The sequence below is a fragment of the Vespula pensylvanica genome, chromosome 14 (genome assembly GCF_014466175.1).
Source record: "Vespula pensylvanica isolate Volc-1 chromosome 14, ASM1446617v1, whole genome shotgun sequence".
In the NCBI taxonomy this organism is placed as follows: Eukaryota; Metazoa; Arthropoda; class Insecta; order Hymenoptera; family Vespidae; genus Vespula; species Vespula pensylvanica.
In genome coordinates, this window is record NC_057698.1 from 1,228,679 (window position 1) to 1,249,456 (window position 20,778).

Here is a 20,778-nt window from a genome sequence, read left to right on the forward strand (position 1 = left end):
ATTATTGGATACCATTTCATTGGAAATTTTTTTTATAGTTTATTGGCAGAATTTAAAAATTAAACTTTTAAGCAATTAAAATGTTTACAATGTTGAGTTAATAATAACAAAATTATACAATAAATCTGGATTGATTAACGTCCTCATTAAATATTCACTGTTTTCAATATAATGCTCAGAAATTTTTTTTTTTTAATATTTTCTTTCTTATTTTATTTTATTATATTTCATTTTTTTTTTATTATTAATTATTTTCTTTTAGCTCTCTAAAATAGGAAATTTTTTTAAATCGGACTTTTTTTTTAATATTTTTTATGTTCTTATTTTATTTTATTATTTTTTTTTATTATTATTTATTCTTTTTTAGCTCTCTAAAATTGGAAATGTATTAATTACTATTTCGTGTTTAATATTCAGGCGAAGGACCGTCGCTTCTATCACCAGGGATTCACAGTTTTCCTTTTAAATTGGGCTTACCCTTGGGCTTACCATCAACCTTCTTGGGTAAACATGGCTGGGTTCAATATTATTGCAAAGCTGCACTACGAGAACCAGGTGGATTGACTCATAAAAATCAACAGGTTTTCATCGTTATGAATCCAATCGATTTAAATCTCGAGCCACCGATTTTAGCGGTTAGTTAGTTATCTTATTTGAAAGTTATTTTCGTTAACGTCAATTAGATAAAGATAAAACAAAATGACAAGATAAACTTCGACGTAAAGACTTGCTATTTCTCGTAATGTTATTTTCTCTTTGCCATAAAAGTATTCCGATATGATTTACGCTCTTAATAGCAGGAAAAACTTGAATATTTTCTTGGAAAGAGGGTCGATAACCTCGTAACATTAAATATACGCTTTCTTTCGCGTGTTTAAGATTAAACGAATCCTCCAAGCGTATTAACATAACCGAGTTTCAAATACTGGTCATTGACCTTTATGGAAAGCGATTATAAACAAGCAAATACGGCTACTTTCGTATTACAATAGTCAAGAGGATATTTTAGAAATTAGACTTATTCGAATCAGGCAATCAAAATGAGAATTGATGTAAAAAAAAAAAAAAAAAACGAATTAATTCAAATTGATCCATTATTGATTGACACGTAAAACTATTTTCTCGTATTGTTAGATTTTATTTTGAAAACGTTAACGGGGTCATTCAAATAAAAATTCGATTCAAGAATGTACTACATATATGTATATATATATATATATATATATATATATAGTATATATATGAAAAGGGAACGACGTTCACCGTTTATGTTCCAACGACAATAATACATAAGCAGCAGCAACATGAGATAATAGTTACGTAGGCACATGACATTGAGAATGAAACGTAGCCGCATTATTGTTACTGTTATGTATTTCTCGTTACGGTTGACTCGTTCGATCCTCGAGCACTCTCTCTAGTTGTGTAACGCGATGAACTTTCAAAATATCCCGCCATAAGGTCGTACCAGTGTTACCAACTTACGAGATCTCTATATCTTAGAAACAAAAAATGTAATAGTACATTTTTCTTTCCGTGTGGTTTAGCAACCTGCCAGGCAAGAGATCGAACAACGCGTAGGCGTCTCTTGTGTCTCGAGTGGTCCAGTTTTATGTCGAGTAAGTTTAGATCGTGGCGGATATGTACCTGGTGAAACCATCGGAATCTCTGCTACCGTCAACAATCGTAGCAAGGTACGTAACTATGTAATTATTTCAATATTTATTTCTTCAACGATTAGCTAACCTCATTTTTATGCTTGCACATGATGAAAATGAACTCTCTCCATGATCGAAATTATTATCATGATTACAAACAAATTCTGATGATATTTATTGAATTAATTAGAATAATACGATTCTATTTCTATTTCGCACGTTTTTTTTGTTTTTTTTTTTCAATACGATTATCAAATGATTTAACAGGTTACGATGAAATCGACGAAAGCATCCCTAACCGAAACGATTCAGTATCTATGTCGTGGCAAGGTACTTGCGAGTGAAACTCGAGAACTAGCTAGCGTTTCAAGGGGAAAAATCCGACCAGGCGAAGGCGAGGAATGGTTGAACGAACAAATGTACGTTCCACCTTTACCACCCACTAATCTGAGAGGGTGTCACTTGATCAACGTACTGTATCATGTTTATGTATGTATCGAGCTACTTATGGATAAAATGATATTCGGTATATGATTCAAGCTATAAATCTTATGTAATATTTTTCTGTTCAATTTAGTTTGTTATAAGCCCGAAAAGCTTGAACAAGGAGATAAAACTACAGATACCGATCGTATTAGCCACGTATCCGCTCAGGCAGGAAGGAGCGCCAGCTGGTACTGCACCTTCTAAACGAGGAGCTCATTATCCTTCAACGCTGCCGATTTTTAGACCATGGCTCGACGACAAAGCTTTTGAGATACAGGAATGAACGTATTAAATGTACGTTAATGTTATTCATTCCTTTGCCTTTATCCAATTTGAAATCAGGATGCAAAGCAAAGGTTATCAAAATGTGTGCAATAACCAAAATACGATGATTCTGGTTTCTGGACGTTTGAGATATCGAAGAAGGTGAAATACGCTTATAACAATGCTTCGTAATTTTATTTTTGAAAGATCTGAATTATCAAATTAATATTTTTTTGATCCAAACATTGGATTCATTTTAATGTAATACTCGAGATCTTGATGAAATAGTTAACTAATTTTATTGAATATTTAATTACAAAATCCTACTAAAGATGTTTTATATATTAATACATTTTTTATTAATATTCTAAATACTTAGGTAGTATTTAAATATATGAGATACATCAAAATCCGTCCATTTTTAAACTTAATAAAATAAATTAAGCTATTTTTTAAATTGCAGTATATTGTATGTACAGCAGATATGAATTATATAGAGAATAGAATTGACGAAAGAAAAATAATATAATAAAAAATGTTGACAGGTCAAGTCCTAACATTGATCTAAGATTGATCACCAATTTCCTTTTTAAACCTTTGCAGTGCTTCATCCACTGTAATCCCAGTCGCAGTGATCACTTTTTGTCTACCTTTAGATCCCTTAAAAAAGATAAGTCATATAAATTATATATATATATACAAGAAAAAAGTAACCTAGAGATACAAAAGAATCAGTTACTAACTCGATCCAACATTACATCTGACTTTCTTAAACCTAATACAGAGGCTAAATATTTGATGAGTTCGGTATTTGCTTCGCCTTGTACAGGAGGTGCAGATATTGCAACACCAACGGCTTCTTCTGAAATATCTGTTATATACAATTAATATTGTTTAGAAAAAAGATTTTATGACGGTTATACAGGGATGAACATATTTAAGAATCAGAATATTCAAACATTTTAGCTTTGTAAGACCTTTAAAGCCATTGTAAGTCATTTAACTAACCTAATTGTATATTTATTACCTGTTATACCGTTGTGCTTAGCTCCGGGTTTCGCTTGAATTTTTATTAATATTTTTCCATCTTTATTAACGGTTATAGGTCCTGTGGTGATCTGTTAAAATAAGAAACAAAAAATGTTATAAAATTTCTTAATTGACAAGTTAAATTACATTTACAAGTACAATGCGTGTCAGTGCGGAAGTATAATTCTGCGAGAGATTCGCGAGCGACATCTGGTAAAATCAGTTTATTCTATTTTTTCGCTCAAGTTGGCGGGTGCATTTACAGAAAATGTTATGTTATTGTCATAATAGGTGATCAATTCTCGATCAGAGTTTGTTATCCTGATTTCTTCGTGTTAAATTGGTAAGCAAAGAACGATTTACCGTATTATTTACATCGCCAACGATGTTCTGAGTTTTTTTAGTTTTCTTGCCTCCTTGTTTCGACATTTCTCGGCTAACAATCACGTACCGTAGAAATTTAGTCCACATTCAGGTAATTTCATAATAAAATTTCATCGAACGTTCGTTAATTCATTGATATGTTATATTCGATATTAAAAAAATAATGCTTTTCGATATTATACGTTCTCTAACCTCAACAACTTTGGTGACTGTAGCTGCGCGTGTTACAGTATTGCCAACCTATCAACGATTGAATTTTTTTACCCGCGTAATTTCAAACGTAATCGTAATTTCTTGTTTCTATTAGATCATCATGCCTAAGAAATTCGTCGGTGAGAATAGCAAGGCTGTCGCAGCCAGAGCTAGAAAAGCTGCTGCCAAGGAAGCTGAAAATACAAAGAAAGCTTTGGAAGCTGAAGAGAAAGCTTGGCAAGATGACGACAAACAAGTATTAAAGAAGAAACAGAAACAGGCATGTATTTTGATAGCGTTATATTAAAAGAAATAGTTCTCAATAATTGTTTAAAATAATGTTTACAACATAGGAGGAACTAGAGAAGAAAAGACAGCAACAATTAGAAAAGAAGGCTGAAGTGAAAGCTCTACTAGAAAAAGAAATGGCGACTATAAAAGTAGGAGGCAAACAACCTACTGCCAAGATTACAAAGGCTGAAATAATGGCGGCTATGGAGAAGCGCAATCAAGCTACAAAAAGTGAGAAAAAGAAGGAAGAAGAAAAACCGATAGAAGAAAATTTGAATAGGATTGTTATCGAAGGGGAAAGTGCACATGGTATAGACGAGGCATTATCCATTTTAAGGTGAGTGTTGGAAATTCGTAATTTACGATATCGTCAATGTTTATATTTGTTTGCGTACTATGTTAAATTATTTTTATATTTTCATAGCGTGAAAGATTCGGAAGTTGATCGTCATCCCGAGAAACGTATGAAAGCTGCTTATGCAAGTTTTGAAGAGAAAATGATGCCTATTATTAAGGAACAAAATCCTACTTTGAGGCTCAGTCAATTGAAACAGATTTTGAAAAAGGAGTGGATGAAATCACCTGAAAATCCACTCAATCAAAAGCTTTTTAATAATTGATATTAGTATCTTCATCGATAGTCTGCGTTCTTTCACATGACTGAATATAACTTTCTTATCTTAAATGTCCGAAAAAGAAAAAAAAAAAAAAGAAAAGAAAAGAAAAAGAAGTAATATGTGTAAGTATAACAGATAAAATTGGTTCACAGTTTTATTGTAAACGAATAAGTTATATTCCAAAATGCTATAGGATATAAAAAATTAACATAATATAAAACATCTTTGGTGCAACTTATGCGCGAATCTATAATAGCCTCCGTTCGGTATCTTAAATCTTTGCTTATTGACAGAGAGACCTTTGTCGAAGTTTACGGAAAGATTCTAACAAAATATCTTAACATATATATGTTTTGGCACATTTATCATGCTGTAGGTGTAGAAGAAGTATTTTTACAATTTCGCAATTGTCGTATCATTCGATGAGAAGTAATAAAAGCATCACAAAGTAGAGCTCGAAAAAGAGGTTTCAGTTTTATCAGAAATCTGTCCTCTTACACAAACTAAGATTTTTTTCGAAAATGTAAAATTAGCTATAGTAGAAACAACAACGCACGTGAAACTTTTCTATGTATGTATGTATGTATGTATGTATGTATGTATGTATGTATGTATGTACACTTTAAATATTTAATCAAAAGGAAAATTATAAAAAGGGAAAGAGGACTATTGATATCTTTTATCTAATTTTTATCTAATTTTTCATCTAACTACGAGCTTGATACCCGTAAAAGAACTTGATATTTCAGCACGACCATTGCTTACTCGAGATTATATTCTCTGCTGGAACTAACAATATCGAAATACTAATATTGCTACCAGTTCTTGTTCTTCCATAAATCTATGAAACAGTGAATCATATGATTCAGTTGATCAGGACAATCCGTCATGGGTGTGTGCCCTGCACTTGGAATAGCTTCGAGGAAAGCCTTCAGCATAGTCTAAAAAAAGAACAAACAAATAGAAGAAAGAAGTAAAGAATAGTAAAGATGTGTTTCTATGAATGTTTTAACTAACCCTTTCCATCTGACACTCTTGTACGAGCGATACTTTGTTGTCCCTCAATCCATGTATAAGAAGAGTAGGTGTAAAAATCCTTCTATGGAAAACATAATCTCCTTCGGGCCAAGCCATCCCATCCAAAACGTATTTCATATGAGATGGCCATTGTTCGACTGGTTCAGGACCACAATAAGGATGTTGCCGACCTCTTGCGGAATACAGTATATCTCTATGAAGGCCGCACATCAAAAGAGGTGACAAAATAGCTCTTAGAAAGCATCGGCCAGCACCTTCTCTCGTAGGCGGTGCCAATGGTGTTGGACCACCACCGGATATTAAAACGAGCTGATGAATATTGCTGTCATATTTGCAAGCCAATGCTGTTGCAAAACTGCATCTGTAAAAGAACCGTCGCCGCCACCGCCGTCGCCGCCGCCGCCGCCGCCGCCGCCGCCGACGACGACGACGACGACAACGACGACGACGATGACGATGATAATGATGAAAAGAAGAAATTTCTTATTGCATCAAACATTAATTCCAATAGCCCACCAAGTAGTCACGCAAAAATTATTCAAACGTTACGCACGTGTAGGTAGTAATTACCTAGCTAGCCATGAACGGTTTAAAAAGAAAGTCCACGATGTTCTTTGAATTATGACATTATTTAGCATAAATATTGCACGCGTATGTGTGTGAATACACACACACACGCACGCACGCACGCACGCACGCAGGCACGCACGCATATACATACACAGGAAAATTTGTTAAAAGAATTTACCCATAATTATGTGCTATCAGGATACACTTTTGACCTGGTTTAAAAGCGTAATAATGTAGTACCGTCTCCAAATCCTTCAATAATTTGCTAAACATATAATCCTTCGAGCGGTCAGGTGCAGAGCTCATACCATGTCCTAAAAGATCAGGAGCGATGCAAGGATAGCCCATAGCTGAGAAATATTCCAATTGATGTTCGAATATCTCTGCTGATGAACCAAACCCATGTAAAAAGACTAACGTTGGTTTACGATTTCTTCGAAATATCACATAATCATGTGGATTTTGTTCGCAATTAGACAATCTCGTCGATTCTTCCAAGTTCGGCCATCTTTTTCTGTAATCCTCCATCTCCAAAGGCGTAGTCTCCTTTCTAATATTAATTGTCTCTATTTTTTCATCGTTCTTCTTACGTTTCGATCCTCTTTCAATATTCGTACGAAACCTTGCGCAAAATTTCATCCCGATCGTCGTCTCCTTCCTCTCCGAAGATTCCATATCGTCGTTTTGTAATTCCAATCGTACATTTTCAAATTTAGGATCATCGATAGATTCCTCTAATTGCCTGATATCAACCATAGTTTTTTCGTCTTGAATTTCATTGTCATCCAATACGATTACATCCTTCAACTTGCTTAACTTATTTTCTTCCTCGTTTTCAATGATTTTCCGGGAAGATTCGTTGTATTTCTCATCCTCGTTGGTTCTCAGATCTTCCCAGCTATTTCTCAAAGGGGTCCTACCTAATTTCTCATCGATTATTCGTAAAAGAGATTGCTCGAGACTCGGTTCTTGATCAGGTTGAAATTCTATTGTTTCGACGCTGTTTATACCAGAATCTATACAATCTAATTGTTCTAAAATGACCTCCGTACCGATCGTACGAGTACGTAAATAAAAGTCGAGAGAATCAGGATCGTGTGCCGAACCAATGAAAGCACGATTTATATATCCATCTTCGTTCTTCGTTCTCTCCTCGGTAAACTTTTCATCCTCTTGAATCTTCTTATCGTCAGAATGAAAGGAGAAACTAATTTCATTAAAAATTTCCTCCCTTTTAGCTTCCGAAGACGATTGTTCATCGTCTAATTTCGATCTTTCTAATTCCGTAAGTTTACGATCGTTCGAATTAGCAACATATTTAATCGTGTCGTCTAATATTTCCTCGAGCAATACATTGATATACCTTTCGAGATCCTTAACAATTTTGTTCTTAGCTCTTTGTTCTTCGTTCGTCGATGGAATCGAAGATAAATTTTTCGAAGAGTCAAGGACAACTTCGTCCTTCGTTTTCCTCTCATTATTATTATCGAGTTTCGCGTCAGGTATTTGAAGTTTCTGGAGATTAGCCGATACCCTTTGCTCGAGTTCTTCGATATCTCTTGCTGATTTTTCCGGAGTCTCGTAAAGACTATTTCTGATACGATTCAATTCCGTAGATATTATTTCTTCGTCGTTCGTACTCAATCTACTCGATTGTCGAAAAGAACATCTACAATGATTGGACGAATGCGGTCTTCTCGACCAACGAGCAAAAAAATTATCATTTATCGATTCAGGTCTGTCGCTCGTGTTCTCGTAATACCATTCACCTTTTAAACTTGGCTTTAATACTCTCAAAGTTCGACGTGGCGCTACGATGAAGAAATCACAATCTGCTAATTCGACCGTAGCTGGACCAATTCGATTACGATTTTTCCAATATTCGAAAAATTTCACGTACCATCTTGGTTCGATAGGTTGCTCTTTCGTACTCATTTCGAATGATTTCAAATCGTAAAGATCATTGTGCTCGATCGATGATTAACACAATCGAATTTATTTATCCGATTTGACGACCAAATTTGGAATCTAATCGAATCGTTCGTACATCCTTAATAATTCATTAATGTATTCCTATTACGTTGAACGAACAGCTCGGCCAATCGGAGAAAACGATTTTTATTCGCAAATGGTATTGGTATTCGAAATTCTCTTTGCGATTTATATATATAAGACGATACGTAATTTTTTAGGCTCTTCCGTTCCTTTGTTTCCAACTTTGATTATTATTATTATTGCTATTTCAATTACTCAAGTAAGAGATATTTTCGCAAGAAACGAGTTTACACAACTTTTCCACGAAGAATAAGTTGCAGTTGTTCGTTCGGAAAAAAAGAAACTTCCTCGTTTGAAAGTTTTTCCAAATTTCATCTAGACGTAAATTTCTTGCCTTTTATCTTCGTCTTCTAATCTGTCTAAACAAAAAGATAAAAAAAGGGGGATTATTATTGTTCTTTTCATTTTTCCACTAGTAAATAGTCAATTTGAAAGATAAAAGTGATATATATATATATATATTCTATTACACATATACATGTATGTGCTCAGTAGGGTAATTAATGTAAATGAATAGATAATCGTTTGAGTGTATTCTAACGTTTAGTAGCTGTTCTTACAAAGAAGCGTCGACTCATCGATATAAATGATAGTCTCTCTTGTATAATAGACTTTAAATATTTCTTACGTATTCTATCGCTCAAGCACGTTGAAAAGTAATTCACGTAACTCGTTTATATAAAAATTAATATTCATGTATTTATCGTGTGTGAAAAGTATCATTCATATTTGTATCGCGTATAATGTAATATTGACGTTATGTGTTTTGTATGTTTGAAAAATAATACCGATACGCGTGCGTATATATGTATTTAAATCTATGTGAAAGTTAGTCAAAATATCGATAAATTACATAGTGAATGAGTGGCTACCTAACGATAGATTTGAAATACGAGAATTTATGTGTTGTCCTTTTGGCTGACAATTAATCGAGAAAGTATTTATAATAATTTCATTTTCTACTTCTTTTTTTTTTTAGCGATAATTATTTCTAGTAAATTAATCGTACTTAGTAATCAATATTTATTTTCTAATAATTATCTTGGTTCCTTTTTTTTCCGATCAATGATTCGTTCTGTATCAATTAATCGAAGAATTCTCTTTTTATCGATCTCTTCCGCGTCAATGAATTAGTTCGTTTTACTTTCTTGAATAATTTTGTCGTCTATTGAATTCCTATTCTTTTTTTTTTTTTTTATTTCATCAATGATTTCTCCATCTCAAGTCGATCAAATCGTATTACGATAAATCGATATTACTTTGCGAATATGCTTTACATAAATAACTTGTAATCATATCAGATACATTTTCACGAAAGAAAAGTTTTTAGAATAGAAAGTTGGAAATCTCGTATTATATGAACTAGCGGTTCTAACGTTCTCTAGTGAGAGTCTCGAATTAGTATTCTTGAATTCTTCATATCATATATATTGCAGTTATCAAACGTATGATACATACATACATACATATGGATCGACTTTCATTTTAGAAAATTCTAGTCACACGAATAGAAATCAAAATAAATAATTATTTATTCTTAATATAATTATTAATATTCGTTAAGATATATTATCATAATCTTTTCTACGAACTTTCTTAAATTTATTTCCATTGAAGAATATTTTCTTTTCGAACAACAATGAGAATTATTATTATGTAATTTACGGACAAATTTATCATCGACAGTTTATTATCTCTTAGCGTTATATTTAATTTTACAATAACTTTTCTATCTTTCAAATCTATTTTCATTGAAGATACAATATCATAGTTTCAATATATTATCGATATTCAATAAATCAATTATTTTATTTAGTTGAAATGGTATATTCTTTCTTTTCGATCATTTTTTTTTTTTTCGTTTGTATATCATCTAAATATATAATATATTTTACAGTATTTTTATGTTTCCTTTATCTGTGCTCCTTTAATCAAGATAATATTTGTTTCTTCAAAACATTTCTGTTTCCAAAATCTTTTCTTATATCGAACAGATTAATTTTTGAAAATGATAAAGTTTGCTTAAAGATATGATTCCATTGTAATTATTATAGATATTTTTAGCTAGTTTATTTCTTTTTTTTTTTTTTTGTAAGAAAGATCAGTATCTATCAGGTAATTTATTAATAATTTAATCGATTTGACAATAAACGAATAGGCAAGCTTAGGAAAACTTTTTTGATATAACAATAATAAATTTTCATGAATAGAATAAAGTAAGACATTTGAAACTGTTTATTTTGATAGCATCTAGTGTCAAAGTTGAATCTTTGATGTAATATGTGTGTAAATTGGAGTTGCTCGAGTTGAAACGTGCTTTTTGTTCGCAACGAAGAGAAGGGTTAAGCCTCTTTGCCCTTCGTAAATGCATCCGACCTTCAAAGCACGCTCGTCGGATATCAAAGTTGACCGCCGGGAGCTTTTCTCACTCTTCATTCATCGTCGGACACTTGTTGCGTCGATTACTGGTTCTCAACTTGAACTAACTACAAGTTCTTTACGATATATAATACGAATATTTTCTTTTCTTTTTTGTTTTCCTTAATTTCTTATTTAGAAAGATCGAAGGTATTATTCAATTACCTTTGTTCATTTTAATATTTTCCATGAAATAATTATTCAAATATAAATTTTTACGAACGTCAAGTGATCTATGAGAACCTTCACGCGACTGTAGTAAAAGACATAAGAGTATTTTCCCTCTTAACCTCTAAAGAAAGAAATAGAGAGGGAGAGAGAGAGAGAGAGTGAGAGAAAGAGAGAGATAGCAACCCTTTTAGAATGATTAAGTACTCTTCTTCAATGTTTTTATTGCTTAAGAAAACTAAAACTTAACCTTCTACACACCTTGAGTCCAGAATGGCAACCACGCTGACGACGAGGACACAAACATCACTAACGGAGTAATGTAGTACCACTAGTAATAGTAGTAATAGTAGTAGTAGTAGTAGTAGTAGTAGTAGTAGAGTAGTGTAGTAGTAGTAGTAGTTAAAGTAGTGGTATATAGTAATAGTAGTAGTAATACTATGTTCATAGAGTAACAATGAAAGTAACGGAAAGTAAATCATTAACAGTTTCCGAAGGTTAGTGTCACACTGATCGTAAATCGAGTTAAATATATATATATATATATATATATATATAGAATATATATATATATATATTTAATAATTTTTAAACGGACCAATAAACCAAGAGAATTCTAGTTCGTTGAGAAAAAGGCACGCAAGGACACACACACACACATACACATACACTGTGAATATTTATTTTCACTCGAACGATCGATCGATCTAATCATTTTCAAGGAAAAAAGAAATCGATAAGTCGGTTATCGTTTGACCAATCAGAAGATACTTGCTCTTGGACCACCAACGACGATCAGGATCTCTAAATATTTTTTTCCTTTTTTCTTTTCTTCGCGAAAACTATAATCTCGAGAGTAAATTATTAAACAAAAACGCTTGGAAGCTCACCGCGTCGTAGAGACGTGCCGACTGATTCAACGTCGAAGTAACAGCGCGCATTTTCGTGGGCGTGGAAGCACGGTATCGAGACGGGAAAATTAAGGACGATCGGCAACGAGCCGCGCGCCTCGGGTCACGGCGGCCATTGCGCGTCTCACTCGCTCGCTCTTACTAACGTGCATCGAACGCGAGAGTGCGCCACCCCACTCTTCGACTTCGCGAGGGCCCGATCTCATACTTCGGCTGTGTTCGGTTATCTTCGATATAGCGATGGGACTGACCGCCAAATTTGAATGTACAAGTTGAAATGATATATTCTTTCTTTCCGATCATTTTCTTTTTCGTTTGTATATCATCTAAGTATATAATATATATTTACAGTATTTTTATGTTTCCTTTATCTGTGCTCCTTTAATCAAGATAATATTTGTTTCTTCGAAACATTTCTGTTTCCGAAATCTTTTCTTATATCGAACAGATTCATTTTTAAAAATGATAAAGTTTGCTTAAAAATATGATTCCATTGTAATTATTATAGATATTTGTAGCTATTTTATTTCTTTTTTTTTCTTTTTTTTTTTTTTTTTTTTTTGTAAGAAAGATCAGTATCTATCAGGTATCTGAAAAAGAGAGAATGTGAAATATACATAAGCATGGTTCGCGTCATTCCTTGCTTCGGAACCCGTTACTTTCTCGTTCCTCTTCGCATCGAGGGACTCAATCCTGCCCCTCACATCCCTTCTTCATTCTCGTTCCAGTTGAAACTCGCAACTCGTGCGAGGGAAAAGTGGATTCCAAAATACTCTGGAATTATTATTATAAAATCGATTGGTCGAATCGAACGATCCAACATTCATCGAATTTTTTTTAGTTTCTTTTACATTTCTCGAAAACTCGAAAACTATCGATCAGTATCGATTATTGCCTCGCGTAAAAATGTTATTACGATTCCGTTGCTTGATATGAAATGTCAACACGTATGCACGAACTTCCTGTGCTCGAACGGTATCAAACGAAAGCCGTTTGAGACAATAGTGATTACCATTCGAATTTGAACTTAATTCCCGAAGATTCTGAAATAACATATTGGAAGAATGCTGAGCTTTGAAATTTACGATCTAATCGAATCGTCCCCTTATTATTTAGCCATATTAGAATTTTTTGTTTACTTAAGAATTTTTCATGCATGTAGAAAATATTGGTCTCTCTAAAAAAACTTTTGGCACATTTAAAATCTGTGGGTTATCTCGGAACTTTTGATCCTCTTTAAATTCAGTCGATAAACAAAATATTGTGAAGATATCAATATTGTTATATTATCTGGAAAGATAAATACTAATCTCTGACAGTAAAATTATAGAAAAATTCAAGTAGAAAAATGGGATTCTTTAAATATATATATTTCAATTAAAATCATATTGTCCTTATGAAGACTTGTTCGTGTTAGAAACGATGTCGTCTAAAACGATCAAGATGTTGATCACGATCCTTGTACCGGTAGGTGACGATGACAATTATTTTCTCTTTTAGTACGGTACTTCGAGCTAGATAATAATCCCAACTTTGTTTTATCATAAAATGTATTTATCTATTTCGTTATCCATCAATAAACAAATTTATTTATTGAATGTATCATTATATATGAGATATTTTTAAAAGTAGAACGTTATATCATCGATCGAAGGGTCAATAAGCCAGCCAATAAGAATATGTTACGAACGTGACCGATTTATCAAAGTAACTTCTGTTGTTTCGTGCCGTTATATTCACGATCGAATGATGATGGATCGTTTTTAGGTCACCTAAGAATATTATCGTTGCCTTCGTTTAAACTTGCAATTTAATATCTCCAAGAGTACATTCGAGAAGTATATCATTTTGCACAAAGGATTAGATTCTATCCTTTCTCTCTCTTTCCCTTCTCCTTTTTTCTTTTTTTTTTTTTTTTGTAATATTATTTCTTTCTTTCTAAACGCTAGTAATATCAATAAAGAAATGAAAGTAAAATATAACCCTTTTGTTATCATATTTGTATTTACTAATCGAGCGGATCATTGTCCTTTCGTTTACATTGATCGCGATAAGAACATCTGTGTCACTGACCTATTCGATATTAAATATCGTAAATATTAATCGACACTTATATATTCGATTAATTTTTTCTGCGAGAAACAAATAAAAAGACAGCCGGAATTTTTCAAAAGTTTAGAGATTAAAAATTGAATAATTTATTTGTATTACATTCAATACATATTTTTTAATTCTTCACATTCATCGTATGGATCGATGTTCAAAAAAGAAAAAAAAACGATGACTAATGTGAGAAAAAGAAGAAATTTATCGAAATTCGGTAGGAAAATAAAATTTCTTTTTAATGACATTACATTAAAAGAGCGGTAGTCGTAAATGATTGTAAATTGCATTCTATGCGATCATAAATAATACACGAGTCTAATAATCTCTTTGATATTTCTTGAAATTCCATTGGGAAGCTACAGAAGGTAACGTTACTTCGAGAGTACCGAGAGTTACTTGTGCTTGCTACTTTCGTCCTTGTGAAATATACGACGCACGATGATTTTAATCGCGCACTTTGCACGTTAAATATCGTCGCTCGTGTTTATGCCATAAACGCATTATGTTAAAGGTATCATTATCGCATCGTGCGGAGTGTACATTGTAACGAGTAAAAATATCTTTGGGCTGGTTTGCATCTTGTCTGTCCTACGAAGACCACTTATTGATAAGAAAAAAGAAGATAGAAAAGAATTCAGTAGCATTGACGCGATACATAAATGTAACAAAATAACACCGATATCGAAGCTAATCACCTATTTAATAAATATACGTAAATAGATCGTAGTAGTAATAATAATAATAATAATAATAATTTGATAATGACTGACTTTTCCAGTAATGGACCTTATTTACAAAATGTGACAAACGTTAATAATAATGATTTTGATAATGATTAGCCTCGGTAGATTTGTAATGTAAAAAAAAAAAATGAATTAAATGTCTATAGATAATAACATGATATCGATCGAACATGTCCAAAGACGATGTTTCAAGTACGAAGAAATTGCGATAGAGAGTGAGAGAGAGAGAGAGAGAGAGAGAGAGAGAGAGAGAGAGAGAGCAGAAAGAAGGTGTAGAAAAAAGAGAAAGAGAGAGGAAGAGATTAGAAGTGGATTCAAGCTGGGCAATGCGCGATAAGCAGTGCAAATTTGTTGTCGTAGCGCACGTCGTTTAAAGCTAAGTGAAAAATTTACGTGCTAAAATATTAGCAAAGAACGCAACGCGTTTTCCTTGGTATCTCATCGCACGGTGCAAACATTTCTAAGGCTCTGACAGGTACTGTATGTGACTCGATGGTGCCAGCGAACTTCGTTTACACAGTCTCGAGTTAAATACAAGTATAAAGGGACAAGTGAGCCTGAGTTGCAGGCCATTTTGTTAAAATCACGATGGAGAACAGTCGAGCACTCGTACTTGTTTCTTTAATCTTCGTTATATTTTCGAGTATCATTTGGAACGAGTCATATACGGTAAAAGCCGATTCTGAGGCTACTACCACCGAAGAAAACACATCGGAAGAACAAAAGTTAATTCTCGATTGTCAACATCCTAATTACAGGACATATATTAAGTGTCTTAAGTATCCGAGTTACAAAGGGAACAAAGTGAAGAGGCATCATCATGAAATATCACCGGAAATGGGTAGAAATGTTTAATTGTTTCTACATATATCTACATATATCAAAGAAGAATGATTAGAATTAGGATTTCCTTTTTTTTTTTTTCAAATTGGTCAGATATTCAATATTTAAGAATTAAGTCAACAAATTCTTTGTTTCCAATCGGAAAAAAATACACACATATATATATATGTATATCACATGTGTGTTATTTGAAAATTACGTCAAATTAAATTTTATCGAACATGTCATATCGAATAATTGCAATCTATATTCGAGGCTAATTAAAATTATTGTCTTTTATCCTTTAGCGTGGAAAAAAAGAAAACAAAATATAACTCTTACAACTTTATTATTATTTATGTGAAAAAAAAAATGAAATACGATATGATGCAAAATATTTGAAATGATTTTTTCTCGTATCGTTTTCGAACAGATCATCACTGCATGGAGATATGTGTTAAGTCCTGCGAAGCTATTTCAAGTCATGAATGCAATCAAAAGTGTTCTCATTGTATAAGAAGAGCGAAACATAAACATCAGATCATTACGGAGTACGAGACCGAGTGTATAGATGGAGATTGTAAAGGTAGTGAGAAGCCTGCCGTGGGTACGACAAATATTACAACGAATATTGAATTAAACAATGTCATCAACACTGGTACAGAGCGTCCAAATGGTGGAGCGACTCCACCAAGTCAAGACAATTGTAATTGCAGTAAGTAAATAAGTAAATTTTACGAAGATTAATTTATTTTCTTTTCTTTTTCAACGTTAATGTTCTAATTGAATTTTTTGAATGATATCAGCTAACTGTAAAGGATGTTCGTCAAACTGTTGTCCTCCTGGAGGTATTAATGGAGGGAATATTGGCGGAGGTCATGGTGGAGGTTGGGGTGGAGGTTATGGTGGAGGTTTCGGTGGAGGTTTCCAATTAAGTTTGGTACCACAATTAAGTCTGGGATTAGGCTTGAGTCCCTCTTTTGGTTGTGTTCCTCCTTATCATTGGTTTTGTTATCAGCCATCGCCTTATCATTACCCTCATGAAAAGGATTGCTCTGTATGCTATAATCCAGTATTACGATACAAATGTGACGTATCTTGTCAGATGCAGCTTGGAAATAGTTTTCCATATACTCCACGGATGAAAAGAGATGAACAACTTTGTAAAAGTCCACATTGTATCGGAGGAACTTAGTTTGTTTCGATGATTAACTCTGTCATTTTAAATAATCACTTAGGTATGTCTTTTTTTCTTTTTTCTCTTCCTTTTTCTCTCTTTTTTTTTTTTTTTTCTTGTGAGGTCATAATAATGAATGATCGGAAAACTTGATGATATTATCAGCGAGATAACATTAGATTTTTTTATTCCAGCAGTAGAATGAATCACTATACTGTCATACTATCTGGATAGAAATAGAAGAAATCTATTTAAAGTTGTGGAAAAAAAAAGAGGTATAGGTCGCAAACAATAGTTTCTACATATTACGATTTATATAGTAATATAAGATCATTGTTGAGCGTTATATAAATTATTTATGTTCTAAATTATGTAATTAAAAAAAAAAGAGAACGTTATGAAGAATGTGTTTACGTGGTTGTTTGACTTAATTAAATCGTTAATATAACGGTGTAATAAAATAATGTAATCAAATATGTAATAAAACAATTCGTATTGCAGAAGAAAACTTGTGCCCCTGACAGATGCAATTCTCTAGACAAATCGAAATGAGAAATTGCGGATAGTTCAGGTGCAACGGAGGTGTTAATCGGTTAATATTTCATTCGATTAACGATTAATATTGATCGATAATAATAGTTATTAATTATTTAATATCGATTGTATTAATGATGAAAATTGAAACTATCATCGTTTAAGTTAATATAAGTTAATTAAAAGTACAATTATTAATGATAGTTAACGATTGAAGATCAGATCATGAAAAATTTTTTTTCATAATTTTTAATTGGTCGACCGATACTGATAAATAAAAAAAAACGATTTTAGAAAGAGAGAGAGAGACAGAGCGAGCGAGAGAGAGAGAGAGAGAGTTAAAGAAAAAAGACTTTAAGGAAATGCCATCTTTAGAGTGTGGAACGATTTGTTGCGACGTTAAACACTCATCGACGTTTATATACAACGCAAGTGAGCATTTAATAACATCGACACTTATGCAAGGTCTTTCCTCGTATGTAAGTATACATAAGAATAGTATGACTCTCTTCCCACACGCTCATTCTCCATCCTACACGCGAAAAGACTGACCTTTCGGTTTATTCTCTCAGTTTATTCGACCCATACATTTTACGTAGATATTACTAATTTACAAATATCTTCGTTGGAATAATCAGCTTCCCACCAAGTGAAACGATTTTACGAGACTTCTGGTACTTCTTTTTTAACGCTATTATTCACTTATTCATTACGAATTATGCAATGTATTTTGAATTTGTAATGTTCTTGAAAGTCACGAGAAAGAAAAGAAATTAGCAAATTTAACGAAAGTCCTAATACCCTTTATGATTCACTTCTTTATTTATTTATTTATTTATTTATTTATTTATTTATTTATTTGATATTTATAATATATTTTCTTTAAGACCGAGAGAACCATTCAATATAATTTATTCTGAGATTTATTAACTCGCTATTCAATTGAAGATTTTTCAAAGAAAAAATAAATCGGATCTAGACCAGATAAGATATTGCTAATACTGCATTGAAACTGAATAGATAAACTAAATCTACAAGACGTAATTAATACTGCATTTATTACAAATTACACAACGTACTTCCCTCTTATAATCTTATAATTTGTAGTGTTTTTGATATTATCTTAGATCTTGAAACAGATTGAAAGTACTTAAAATAATCTACGTATATCAATTTCTTTGATATGTAAGAAGCATCTTGATTTTCATAGTTATAAACCTAACAAAACCTATTAAACGTAATGTATAAAAATAACTAATTCAACATTGAAACTTATTTACAACGAATAAGACCATAGAATTTCAAATATTCTCATAGATTTTATAAAGAAAAGAAATTAGCTTCTCCGACGTGTACGTGGTCACGTCGATGACAGTCCCGATAAAATCGAAGCTTCGAGGACGTGAAACACCTGTTAGACATTAGTACCGCTATTTTGTTTATCGTGATCGAGGATGTCGGTGTTGTTTAGAAGAAGAGAAAAAGAAGGCATCGGTTCTTTTAGCGAAGATACTTAATGGTTAGCTACGTCCTCTTGGACCCCCTATGGAATAGAAAACCATCTTGACGACGACAACGAAGACGACGAAGACGATGTCAGGTGTTAGGAAACAGGTGCTCGAGAAACAGAAGAGTGTATTCCGTTCAGGTGTACCGCAGCGAAATGTTCCACCATTACGTTTTACGACGGCCGAGAAATACGAGGAATATTGCTTCCGAGTCTGAGATCTCTCTCTCTCTCTCTCTCTCTCTCTCTCTCTCTCTCTCTCTATTTTTCTAACTTCTTCCTCGAGCAGCTGAAACTAAGAAGATTTTTACAATCACGTGGAAACGTGATTTTATACGAACTAATTTAAATAAAATTTATCTCAAATGAAATGGAAAGAAAATAACGTAACGACGACCATGGATTCTCAAATGAATTTTCAGAAAAACACAAAGAAAGAGAGAAAGAAAATTATATATCTGCAATGATACATAACAAAAAAAAAAAAAAATAGTAAGTATAATGTAATAAAATATAATATAATGAAACAGAATGAAGATATAAAATAATAGAACAATAATAATAACATCAGCAAGACGTGCATGTCCTTGGATGCAAGATTATTACAAAGTAAAATTGCTTAACTATTATCTGATAAAAGGAAATATAAAATTGGTAAGAAAGAAAGAGGAAGAGGGATAGAGAGAGAGAGAGAGAGAGAGAGAGAGAGAGAGAGAGAGAGAGAGAAACGATATCGATAGTTCTCGAGAACGACCCTTCATGGCTAGAAAAGGATTCGATCGCGCTTCCGAAGCACGCGAGTAGGAGAAACGAGTTGGCATTCCCACGGCAGGATGCTACGACCACTTTCGCTATTATTCAACTTTATCCGACGTATTGCGAAAGGCAGGTAATAGGTTCGTGTCTGTATAGATATTTTCGATCTAGCTGCCTTCGAGACATTACAATCTTCTTACCAACCATTAATATATCCAAGTCACTTCTCTCTATCTAAATCTTTCTCTCTCTCTCTCTCTCTCTTCTTCTCCCTCTCCCTTTCTTTTTTTCTTTCTCTTTCTTTTTCTCTCTAACTCTTTCTCTCTTATATTATATATATATATATATATCTTTTTTTTTCTCCCTTATTCAAGAATAAATCTAGGCAGGTTCTTCTTTGACGATATACAAACGTGTCGACTATTATTTGTAGTTTTTATTATATTTGCACGTGCAATAGGAATTACAAGAAAGGTTGGAAAAGATGAAGTTCGAATTTCACGTTCGACAAGCGTGTCATTGAATTTACCCGAAGGAAAACGCACGATTGTATGCACGATGTGTATGTGTATATATATATATATATATATATATATGTATGTATGTATTTATGACGTATGAATGAAGAACATGTAATGACTAATGACAGGCAGGACATCGTGCTGTACTTATTTCACGCTCTGCCATTATCGATAGACGTTTGTAACGAACGTGAAATCGAGCAGACTCACGACTGACAGTAGCGACTGATGGTAGGCTACTCATCGTGACCACTGATTTTTTCAGTTTTATTTTTACTACGTTCTATCGTGTCGACTGCTGAGCGATGTATTAACTATATTATTCCACGTATGTATATTTGTTATCGTAATCGCTGTCAAATCTGACATCATTTCAACAAAATTTGATTTACCTTAAGAAACATTTAATGGTAATAACTTGTGATATGTGTTCTTAAGATCGTACCATTTACATATATTTTACGAAAAAGCGATAAATATCAATTTGTGGCGATGCAATGGTTTTACAATGTATTGTTAAGAAAGAAAAAG

General features: G+C 32.9%; 5 protein-coding genes across 12 annotated transcripts in view; 3 read left to right on the forward strand and 2 right to left on the reverse strand.

Annotated features, from left to right (window-relative positions):
- LOC122634249 (arrestin domain-containing protein 4) overlaps positions 1 to 2,958 on the forward strand; it is a 5,111-nt gene extending 2,153 nt beyond the window's left edge. For 2 of the 3 annotated variants that reach the window (XM_043822998.1, XM_043822997.1), the window contains 4 exons: positions 418 to 635; positions 1,548 to 1,694; positions 1,926 to 2,147; positions 2,236 to 2,441. In XM_043822998.1, the coding sequence (XP_043678933.1) occupies positions 418 to 635; positions 1,548 to 1,694; positions 1,926 to 2,147; positions 2,236 to 2,427 (779 nt within the window). In that variant the 3' untranslated portion in view covers positions 2,428 to 2,441. Of the gene's footprint in view, positions 1 to 417; positions 636 to 1,547; positions 1,695 to 1,925; positions 2,148 to 2,235; positions 2,442 to 2,549 lie in introns of those variants that run through there. The other variant, XM_043822999.1, reaches the window with a different exon arrangement.
- On the forward strand, positions 2,323 to 5,914 carry LOC122634252 (coiled-coil domain-containing protein 124). The gene is made up of 4 exons (XM_043823005.1): positions 2,323 to 2,438; positions 4,129 to 4,293; positions 4,367 to 4,641; positions 4,729 to 5,914. The coding sequence occupies exons 1-4, from the start codon at positions 2,424 to 2,426 to the stop codon at positions 4,922 to 4,924; spliced, it is 651 nt and encodes a 216-aa protein (XP_043678940.1). The 5' UTR covers positions 2,323 to 2,423; the 3' UTR covers positions 4,925 to 5,914.
- LOC122634254 (UPF0235 protein C15orf40 homolog) lies at positions 2,854 to 12,176 on the reverse strand. Of its 2 annotated transcripts, none has more exons than XM_043823008.1 (4): positions 12,061 to 12,176; positions 3,436 to 3,526; positions 3,152 to 3,279; positions 2,854 to 3,068 (listed from the first exon to the last, which is right to left on the reverse strand). In XM_043823008.1, the coding sequence occupies exons 1-4, from the start codon at positions 12,109 to 12,111 to the stop codon at positions 2,973 to 2,975; spliced, it is 366 nt and encodes a 121-aa protein (XP_043678943.1). In that variant the 5' UTR covers positions 12,112 to 12,176; the 3' UTR covers positions 2,854 to 2,972. The 2 variants fall into 2 exon arrangements, with proteins under 2 accessions (XP_043678943.1, XP_043678942.1); XM_043823007.1 differs by lacking the exon at positions 12,061 to 12,176 and adding an exon at positions 3,801 to 4,007.
- Positions 5,063 to 11,544, reverse strand: LOC122634248. Of its 2 annotated transcripts, XM_043822995.1 has the most exons (4): positions 11,432 to 11,544; positions 6,708 to 8,943; positions 5,939 to 6,320; positions 5,063 to 5,862 (listed from the first exon to the last, which is right to left on the reverse strand). In XM_043822995.1, the coding sequence occupies exons 2-4, from the start codon at positions 8,462 to 8,464 to the stop codon at positions 5,737 to 5,739; spliced, it is 2,265 nt and encodes a 754-aa protein (XP_043678930.1). In that variant the 5' UTR covers positions 8,465 to 8,943; positions 11,432 to 11,544; the 3' UTR covers positions 5,063 to 5,736. The 2 variants fall into 2 exon arrangements, with proteins under 2 accessions (XP_043678930.1, XP_043678931.1); XM_043822996.1 differs by lacking the exon at positions 11,432 to 11,544 and having other exon boundaries at positions 6,708 to 10,184.
- Positions 11,535 to 17,587, forward strand: LOC122634250. 4 transcript variants are annotated; one of them, XR_006328344.1, is made up of 5 exons: positions 15,147 to 15,771; positions 16,186 to 16,467; positions 16,559 to 16,990; positions 17,124 to 17,204; positions 17,431 to 17,587. XR_006328344.1 is itself a non-coding variant. In XM_043823003.1 (4 exons), exons 1-3 carry the CDS (start codon positions 11,628 to 11,630, stop codon positions 16,945 to 16,947), a joined length of 711 nt encoding a protein of 236 aa, XP_043678938.1. In that variant the 5' UTR covers positions 11,535 to 11,627; the 3' UTR covers positions 16,948 to 16,990; positions 17,124 to 17,424. The 4 variants fall into 4 exon arrangements, 3 of the variants coding, with proteins under 3 accessions (XP_043678938.1, XP_043678935.1, XP_043678936.1); XM_043823003.1 differs by lacking the exons at positions 15,147 to 15,771; positions 17,431 to 17,587 and adding an exon at positions 11,535 to 11,667 and having other exon boundaries at positions 17,124 to 17,424; XM_043823000.1 differs by lacking the exon at positions 17,431 to 17,587 and having other exon boundaries at positions 17,124 to 17,424.
- The last annotated feature ends 3,191 nt before the right edge of the window (positions 17,588 to 20,778 follow it).